The 10,112-nt window shown below is 35.5% G+C and overlaps 1 protein-coding gene across 3 annotated transcripts; it reads right to left on the reverse strand.

Annotated features, from left to right (window-relative positions):
• Positions 1-910: 910 nt before the first annotated feature.
• On the reverse strand, positions 911-8,423 carry LOC115009604 (L-lactate dehydrogenase C chain). 3 transcript variants are annotated; one of them, XM_029433720.1, is made up of 8 exons: positions 8,358-8,423; positions 7,731-7,867; positions 6,162-6,279; positions 5,573-5,746; positions 5,308-5,481; positions 2,728-2,845; positions 1,486-1,609; positions 911-1,339 (listed from the first exon to the last, which is right to left on the reverse strand). In XM_029433720.1, exons 2-8 carry the CDS (start codon positions 7,857-7,859, stop codon positions 1,172-1,174), a joined length of 1,005 nt encoding a protein of 334 aa, XP_029289580.1. In that variant the 5' UTR covers positions 7,860-7,867; positions 8,358-8,423; the 3' UTR covers positions 911-1,171. The 3 variants fall into 3 exon arrangements, with proteins under 3 accessions (XP_029289580.1, XP_029289578.1, XP_029289579.1); XM_029433718.1 differs by having other exon boundaries at positions 8,214-8,417; XM_029433719.1 differs by having other exon boundaries at positions 8,287-8,380.
• Positions 8,424-10,112: the final 1,689 nt, after the last annotated feature.

The raw sequence follows: 10,112 nt of genomic DNA on the forward strand, positions 1-10,112 counted from the left end.
TAAACGTGCAATAAAAATAAAATCCCCTTGCCTTGCCGGTGATCTCTGTGTTCAACATGAAATAAGTTCCTTACACAGTCGCACAATTGGTTATCGATTACGAACAAAAAAAAGTTGCCGTCAGCTTGGGGCAGTAATTAAGTGATTCACACCATACACGTGATTAACACCATGATAAACACCATTCAGCCATTCATCATCACACTGTCTGAGAGAGGTGGCCCAATGAGTTTCATTGGAAATGGCAGCCTGAACCAGCCGTGACTGAGTCAAACAAAGGTCACCAGCTGAGAAGAGTTTGAATCCTGTTCGTTTAGACTGAAGTAAATTAGAATAAAAGTTATTATTATGCATAACTATCTGTGTAAGAAATACCCTCATACAAGGCAACCATCACGCACCATATTAAGGACATTATTCCATAACGATGGTTTCCCTTCATTTGATCGATGTCAGTGTTCCCCTGCAAACCTTATGCACTCGTCTATCCTAAAACTTATTTAAAGATGTACATAGACACAGATGGACAGAGTTATTATATATATTACTGGAGAAAAGGTTGCATCGTGCCTGTTCACAGCTTTACTCTGTCTCTCTGTATAAGAAGGACATTATAGTCACCTTGTTAGCAAGACACCTGACATTAATCATCCAAATGTCCCTGCTGTTGGATTTTTCACATTCTTAGACTTAATCTTAAAAAGTACTTGAAGTACCTGCTTTTATCGGGAGTTTATGACAAATTAATGACTCATAGCATTTATTTGTGTGATAATACTTCCCAAATGCATCAGACAATGCTCCCACGTCCTGGTAAAACCCTCTTAGGAGCTTTCACAGTGTTTTAGGATTTGTTTAATCTTTTCTTCCCTCTACTACTGAATAACTAAACACACACTTTACTGTTCAAGCAACAGCCAACTTGCTTTATTACACACTACAGCAGCACGAGTGACACACAGTCCTACACTGCAACACAGCAGAGGACAGATGAGTCAGAGCAGCATTTCACTCAGTTCATGTCACAAATTGACAGCTACAGCTAAATCTGACGGATTAAACTACCTGTGAGTCTACAAATGGCAATGGATTGAATGTGTGGAAGGTGGAGCTGTGTGGGGTTTAGTGAATGCAGAGTGATAACACAGCTACATCGCCCCCTGCTGTGCAGTTAGACGTCCTGCAGGTCCTTCTGGATGTCCCACAGCGTGTTGGCACTGGCCTGCAGCTGGGCCACCTCGTCATCCGTCAGGGTCATGTTGACCACGCTGGCCACGCCTCCGCTGTTCAGCACGCAGGGCAAACTCAGATACACCTCTTCACTGATCCCGTACATGCCCTGCACACAGTGACACAACAACCTCAATGTCTGTATTAGGAACATGCATCTCACAGATGATATAAACTGCAAAGATGTCTAACCAGAGTCTGAACCAGCTTCGGTGTCTGTCATGTGAAAATGAACCTGTGTGTTTGAGCCTTTACCTTCACCATGGTGGAGACAGGATGAATCCTGTTCATGTTCCTGATGAGGCTTTCTAACAGGTCGGCTACACTCAGACCGATGGCCCAGTTGGTGTAACCCTTCAGTTTGATCACCTCATAGGCACTGAGAGGCACCGGAGACACAGAGAAAAGAAAAAGGTTGAGGCTGAGGGCCAGTTTTCAGACTGCTTAATGTTAGCATTTATTACAGTTAGTTGACTTTATTTGTGACAAAGCAGACAAGAAGTGCTAAAAATAACCTGAAAGAACACTCTTAAAGGCAGACTCTGCCTCAGGGCGGCTGCTTTTGCCCTCTACGCTGATAAAAGAGACAGACAGAGAGAGACAGTGCTGAATGTATAATGAACTGTTTTACGTCTTGTCCTTGAATATAAGATGATCTCACTTTTTAACTGTCTGATTTCTAATTTTCTTTTATTATTTAAAATTTCTATGGAGGGATAGATATGTCATAATCTGTACTTACTGATCTCAAATATTACTAATTAGAGAAAAAGGTTGTTACACACAATTATAAAGTCTGTAGCGTAATATGGCTTTAGCAATGGTTTTGGGATGCATATTTTCCATGTATAAAATGTATATAGAATATGGTCTGGCATATTATTTTAATATTATTATTATTATTATTATTATTATTATTATTATTATTATTATTATTATTATTATAATTAATAAATAGTTATTATTTCTATTATGCCTGGACTGTACAGGTTTGAATTTACTGTAAAATATTATTTTAAGACAATAAATATAGTTTAAAATATATGTTTTTATACCAATACAATACTACTTTAAACAAAAAATAATCAAATTAATGTCAATAGTTATCACTTTGTCTCTGTTTTCATATGTAACACTTATTACAGTACTATTATTCAAAATCAGATAATATAAAGTTTAACTAATGTGTGATAGCATTAAAACAAACGAGCTTTACTGTTTGACTATAACTTTGAATTAAATATGCTGAAAACTACATCAAACATATACATATATTTAAAATTATGATTATTTAAGGTCTAATGTTGCGGCCTGATTTTGATAAAGATTTGAATTTATTCTAATGGTATTATTTATTTTGACGTGAGAACATATCAATATCTAGATATAAGTATGATTACATGGAGAGGTGTTAAACAACGATATTGAATGATCACCACACTTATAAAAAACATTGTATTGGTGAAAGGAAATGTGAGCAGGTGAACTGCGGCACACCTGTCCACCACCATCTTGTGTGTTTCCATCCAGTTCTCCTCGTCACAGTCAGTGCCGATGTCCGGGTTTAACATCTGCAGGTTGACTCCAGCCACGTTAGTTCCGCTCCACACAGGCACTGAAACACACGACGAAACCATCGACCTTCATCCACACGGCACTGTACTATCGCAGGGTTATTATCATAATCTAAAACTAAAGACAAACTATGTCCTTAAAGAAAAACTAAAACTAAACTGAAATGGAAAATAAAATAAATAAATGAACATAAATTCATTACAGTTTTGTTTTTTTATCTATTATATCTGTAAAGACTATTTTAATTCTGCTATTTATCTCTTTACTTTAGCCTTTTAATGGTGATATTTTATAAACATTTGAATGCTGCTACTCTATGCCACTTTAAACTCATTTAAATGATTTCATTCTGAACTGTTCATTTGAGCTATAACTGGTTTAACATTGATATTGGTAACTTCGCTAAATTTCAGAGTGTGTATTTTTGAAAAACCTGAGATCAAGATTTCCAATGTTATTTTATACTATTTTAATTCTGCTATTTTATACTATTTTAATTCTGCTATTTTATACTATTTTAATTCTGCTATTTTATACTATTTTAATTCTGCTATTTTATATTATTTTAATTCTGCTATGTTATACTATTTTAATTCTGCTATTTATATTATTTTAATTCTGCTATTTTATATTATTTTAATTCTGCTATTTTATATTATTTTAATTCTTCTATTGTATACTATTTTAATTCTGCTATTTATATTATTTTAATTCTGCTATTTTATATTATTTTAATTCTGCTATTTTATATTATTTTAAGTCTGCTATTTTATACTATTTTAATTCTGCTATTTTATATTATTTTAATTCTGCTATTTTATATTATTTTAATTCTGCTATTTTATACTATTTTAATTCTGCTATTTTATATTATTTTAATTCTGCTATTTTATACTATTTTAATTCTGCTATTTTATACTATTTTAATTCTGCTATTTTATACTATTGTAATTCTGCTATTTTATATTATTTTAATTCTGCTATTTTATACTATTTTAATTCTGCTATTTTATACTATTTTAATTCTGCTATTTTATATTATTTTAATTCCGCTATTTTATACTATTTTAATTCCGCTATTTTATATTATTTTAATTCTTCTATTTTATACTATTTTAATTCTGCTATTTTATACTATTTTAATTCTGCTATTTTATATTATTTTAATTCTTCTATTTTATACTATTTTAATTCTGCTATTTTATACTATTTTAATTCTGCTATTTTATATTATTGTAATTCTGCTATTTTATATTATTTTAATTCTGCTATTTTATACTATTTTAATTCTGCTATTTTATATTATTTTAATTCTGCTATTTTATACTATTTTAATTCTGCTATTTTATATTATTGTAATTCTGCTATTTTATATTATTTTAATTCTGCTATTTTATACTATTTTAATTCCGCTATTTTATATTATTTTAATTCTGCTATTTTATACTATTTTAATTCTGCTATTTTATATTATTGTAATTCTGCTAATTTTATATTATTTTAATTCTGCTATTTATACTATTTAATTCTGCTATTTTATACTATTTAATTCTGCTATTTTATACTATTTTTTATGCTACTTCAGACTCATTTATATCAACACTGTGATTATTGTACTGTAAACGTCTAATCTTGTACTAATTTTTATGTTTTTGCTGTGAAGCACTTTGGGCTGCAATTCTTGTATGAAATGTGCTATACAAATAAAGTTTATCATTAATATTATATTATATTTCACTGCCAAAAAAAGCAGACAGCATACATTTCCGTCAACTCCTGTGGCATCGAATCATAACATTGAAGGGAATTGATATTTTCAGGAGGTGACACTGTGGCTGCTATACTTCAATTAATCCCTATTGTTTTTCACATGCAGTCTAGTCTGGTAGAATTAAATAACAAGACAATGATTTAAATATTGTAGTAGATTAAATACCATTCAACCAAACTCTTCAGCGTGTGGTAGTGAAGCAGTACTCAGATTGATTCCCATTTTAAAAGAATTAAACTTATGGCCATTCCTACACAGTTCTCCAACCATGCTTTTTGTATGTAGCTACATACTATATTATAACTGGCCCCAACCAAAACTAACTAAAACTACATTTTGATAAACTAAAAACAAATCTGAAACTAAACTAGAACTAGAAACTACTCTTTTAAAAATAACTCAAATCTAAAACAGAATTGAAAGTCGAAAAATAAATTAAATAAATGCAAATTGAAAAGTCTAAACTATTATAACCTTGCACAATTGTTTGTCAGTAACAATAACATTCATTACATCATTTAGCAGACACTCTTATCCAGAGCGACTTACAGTGAACTAACTACAGGGACAGTCTAACTCAGGGTTAAGTGCCTTGCTCAGGGGCACAATGGTGGCAGCCCAGGTATTGAACTCACAGCCTTCTGGTGTTCTGTTTGGAAGCCGTACCTCTGGACCACTAGGTCGTCATCACCACAACCCATTCAGAGGTCTAACAAAACAGAAATCCTCACCACTGGTGTCTCCGTGTTCTCCCAGGATCCAGCCGTTGAAGCTGCTCGCGTGAATTCCCAGTTTGTCGGCCATCAGGAAGCGGAAGCGTGCCGAGTCCAAGTTGGTGCCGCTGCCGATGACACGGTGCTTGGGGAGGCCGCTCAGTTTCCAGGTTACATAAGTCAGCACATCAACTGTTGAAGAGTGTTGTTAGAGTACTGTATCTCTGCTGCGTGAGAGAGAGAGAGAGAGAAACAGAATGAAGAAATGTGTGTTGGACAGTACCTGGGTTGGAAACCACGATGATGGTGCAGTTGGGGCTGTATCTGACGATCTGAGGGACAATGTGTTTAAAGATGTTGACGTTTCTCTGGACGAGGTTCAGTCTGCTCTCTCCCTCCTGCTGACGGACTCCAGCTGTCACCACCACGATGCGGGAGTTTGCTGTCACAGAGTAGTCTGAGAGAAGAGGAGTAGATTGGTCATAACGGTTAAGTGTCCTCTCTTTCAGATTCCTATCTAAACCCAAGTATCGCGTTAATAGAGGCAAAAAAACACGCAGGGGTCAATTTTGAGAGTTTTAACCCTATTGTAGTACAATGTCTATTTTCTTTTCCTCCTAAATTCACCAAAAGTTAGCATTAGATAATACTTCATTTCCATATTTAAACATACAATTTCATGAAAGTTGTAATGCAAAAAAGTATTGTCTTAATGGAAATAATGAATGCACATTTTCTCATACTTTCAGCCACACTTCGCCACTTCAGTAGCACCAACACCAAACTAGTTTCATTCTTATCTATATTCTGCAGGTTTTTGCAGAAGGGTGTGTTCATATATCATTCATAGTCTATCTGAGATATGAACTTGCCTTTGTCTGCAACAATCTTTGGGGTTTTGAGGAAGAGGCTGCCATGCTGCAGGTCCATCAACTCTCCTTTCAGCTTGTCCTCCATCACATCCACCAGGGCCAGTTCATCAGCCAGCTCCTGCACACATCAGGGACAATCACAACAACACTGCTCACAGTACACTCACTCCAGTCCAAATAACCTCAAGAGAGAGTTCGTTTTTAGGGACTAAATATATTAAAATATAAATAAATAATAATAAATATAACCCACTGTTATAGGATGACCAGTTTTCTGTACGTATGTTCTCCATTAACGCCACATTATATGTTATATTGACACTTTTACACAGATGACACTCAATTATATAAATTAGCATAAATTATGACTGAAATAAAATAATTGTTTGCCTTGATGAAATGAAGACCAGATGGCTTACAATTAAAATACGTATATATATATATATATATATATATATATATTTTTTTTTATATATATTTTTTAATCAAATATTTCTAAAATGGCTTTTAATTATAGTTTATATTTTTGTTTTATGCTTATATTCATTTATCTACTCAATTTGTATTTGTTGTCTTTTATCTATGTTTCTTGGCTACATTGAATTTATGTAATTTGTAACTGCACTGTTTATTTTTAACTCAACTCAGATAAAGATAGATGTACATATAATTGGCCACAACTCAAATCCTTATCATAAATCTATATTTACTTGCTTATCTATCCTTTGGCAATTATTGTGCAATCATTGACCTATTTTGCATATATTATAATGTTAAAATGACACATTGTGGAGTTAATCAATAAGGTGAAATTGCTGCTATTAATATAGTACAGGGAAAAAGCTGCAGCCCAATTTCAGCTGCTTAAGTAGAAAGTCTTTGTAGCTTTTCCTTTTTGGTGACAAATGCAGTTTTCTGTCACTTTCACACCTTAACAGGGTCAGTGAAGCTTTACGAGACAGATCAGACACCGAGAGACCAGCAATAATCCCGTGTCAGTCTAGCCCAGGGGTCACCAACCTATTTTAATACTGAGAGCTACTTCAAGGGTGCTGAACAATACGAAGGGCTACTTGTTTGATACAAACTTTCTGAATAACATAGTTGCACAGTTCACCTTTAATGATAATATTATCATTAATAATCATAATAAATATTAATATATGTGAAGAGACTTGTTAATTATTCCTCACAATAATTATTAACAATGATTTATGGTAGGAAACACAGATATATTTAAACATGCAACATTATTTATTTATGTTCTCAATCTATTTCAACATTTTTGTTTTTTAAATTCTATATTCAATATTGTCATTTTAAAATAAAGAATAATTTAAGTGTTATTGATTTTTTTTTTGAAACAGCAAAACAATTAAATACAAATTTTAGACGGAGCTTCATGGCGACTAGTGCTATTTTTAGAACATGCTCTGCGGGCGACTCATGTAGTACCTGCGGCGGGCACCGCGTTGGCTACCCCTGGTCTACAGAGGGTATTACCCTGTCCTGTGACAGCAGCAGGCATGATGGTAATCTAAGCAGAGGGAGACCCAGTGGGGCTCTTACCCTGAGCAGGATGCTGATAGCACAGGCCATGCCAACCTGGCCCACGCCCACAACTGTCACTTTATTCCTGGGGAGCTCAGGAGGACCGCTGAACAGCGGGGTGATCAGCTTCTGCAGAATTGAGGCCATGTTCAGTGCTGAGGAGAGTAAAATTAAAGAAGGGGAGGAAGAGAAGAACGTTACTGGTCAGTGACAAACACAGCTGAGGGAAACAGTCCAGCATCCAGAAAGCAGGCTGCGTGCTCGAACTTCATAAATACTGCATTCAGAATCAGGACGTCGAGTTTTATATCGAGTGTAGAGGGATTACAAACGACATGCACGTCAGTAGCACTAATGGAAGCGTGACTTCTCTGTCATCTAGATCCATTTGAAAAGAAAGAAAGAAACACACGGACTGAGCTTTGGTCCAATTATTATCTTTCTGCAGAGTTCACCTTGAAATGACAAGCAGCCCGACAAAAAAACAGTAGCAATACTTGCATTGTTTGGCGATGATCCGAGCTGCGAGGTATAAATACCAACATGTAATCAGCATGGCAAAGTGAACGGATACCTAAGGTGTGTTCCCACAGAGCTGCGTACCCCCTGCATCCACAACACCTCCCAAAGGCAGTTTATGCAAACCTAAGCAGCTGAGGCAGGTATCCGGTCAGCTGCAGCAGTAGCACAGTGCACATGTGACTCAGGGCAGGCTTCTCTCCTCTCCCTCCACCCTCTCCTCCCCAATTGGAGGACGTATGACTATAATCGGATGCTGGACTTGACTGATTGACTGCAGACAGTTAAAGGAGTTACTGTAATCCCTTAACGCTGCCACCATCTGCTGCACCTGAACTACAGGTGAGCACCTTGTATCTAAAAGGATGTCTCTACAGAACAATAACAACATTACTTCTATCATATGCAGTGCAAGAAGTACTTTACAAATTATGTTAACTAAATTCTCTCTCTGTAATAAGTGCAGACTAATATATTTGTTTATATTAAAGCTATGATATTGCCACTGTTGAACATTAACAGGCAGACATCTGAATTACGTACGATCTAGCTGCCACTGCATTTTCAGCACATTGCACATTTGGGAATAGTTTATACTTTATGCTGCAGATTGTAAATACAGTAACACATGAGGCACTATGCATGAGATTACGGCTTGAAATTAAATAAATCCAGATATCTGCAAAAATGTGCCATCAAGGAGGATAGAAGTCCCATTAAAAGTTCACTGTCCATTCGTTAGCCTCGAGTGGAACTGGATTACCAAGAGAAAGCGTAGTGGATTTAAAAACATGTAACATCAGCAATTAATGGGGCGGTTTAGCAAAGTCACAGCTGGGACAGTGAGTTTCATCATTTTTAATTACGCAAAGTAAAAACATGGGTGGTACCTGAATGATCAAGGAGCCAAAGTATCATCAGAGAATTCACATTTTTAAGGCAACATTGAAGACAAGATACAGTAGCCGTGAAATGTTTATATGCGAGTGAGAAAGTTAAGTCACCCTTGAACTTGGACACAGACAGCGCACGGTCCAGATGGCAGACAACACATTAAGCACTTGAAATTTGTAAACTATAAACAGTTGATTTCAGACCACCAATTATTTTTAATAATTCTGTTTCAACGTAATAACATCCCTTCTATTTATCTGGGTAATGATGAGTTCCCAGATAAAACTACATTTAAAGGAAACAACTGATGATGGTTGTATCAGAGTACCTGGAGATAAACAGTCAAACTGGAAGCTGTCACAGCGTGTGATGAAAGTAGATTTAGTCATATGTGGTGAATAGATTTCATTTGCAATTCTGCAAAGCCTGAAAGCAACAAACATCTGCACGGGGAGCAGGAAGAGGACGCAAAACTTTCCCCACAGGTAGACACAACAAATCCAAATCCCCTCTAAACACCTCCTGCAGTTATTTCAATCTTCAAATGAACAAAGAAAACCATGGCTGCTTCACCCTGTTGCCTTGAGGGTCCAGTTACTCTGAGTGCAAGTCCTTGTCCTTTCTCCAACACAATTTAGCAAGACTCACCTCACCCTTGGCGTGCTGTACTTTGTGGCTGTTCCCCTTCCTGTTGTGCAGTCAGTCTGCAGCCTACTGGATTTAATTGACTAAGCCTCTCCATCCCCTACAAAGTCTCAGTTTGGCACTCCAAGGGTCACCTCAATCAGCTGGTACAACGTTCTCCGAAAACAACACACGTTTCCTGTTAAATAAGAAAGAAAAAGCAAGATGGTTAAAAAACATTCCATTTACAAATTCACAATTATGATTTATTATGCATTTTGTGCAAAGTGTGCTCTTAAAGTGTGAATGAATTATGTTCTTACCTTAAGAAATAATCCCAAATAAGAGGTGCTCCACAACAGA

This window comes from Cottoperca gobio, chromosome 6 (assembly GCF_900634415.1).
Source record: "Cottoperca gobio chromosome 6, fCotGob3.1, whole genome shotgun sequence".
Lineage (NCBI taxonomy): Eukaryota > Metazoa > Chordata > Actinopteri > Perciformes > Bovichtidae > Cottoperca > Cottoperca gobio.

Excerpts from the sequence above, each read along its gene's own strand:
- LOC115009604 (XM_029433718.1), bottom strand. The coding sequence starts at position 8,268 with ATGCTGATTACATGTTGGTATTTATACCTCGCAGCTCGGATCATCGCC. Across the intron at positions 6,280-7,730 it reads CTATCAGCATCCTGCTCAGG|GAGCTGGCTGATGAACTGGC; the intron begins GTAAGAGCCCCA and ends TGATGTGTGCAG. Across the intron at positions 1,340-1,485 it reads CTGTCTCCACCATGGTGAAG|GGCATGTACGGGATCAGTGA; the intron begins GTAAAGGCTCAA and ends CACTGTGTGCAG.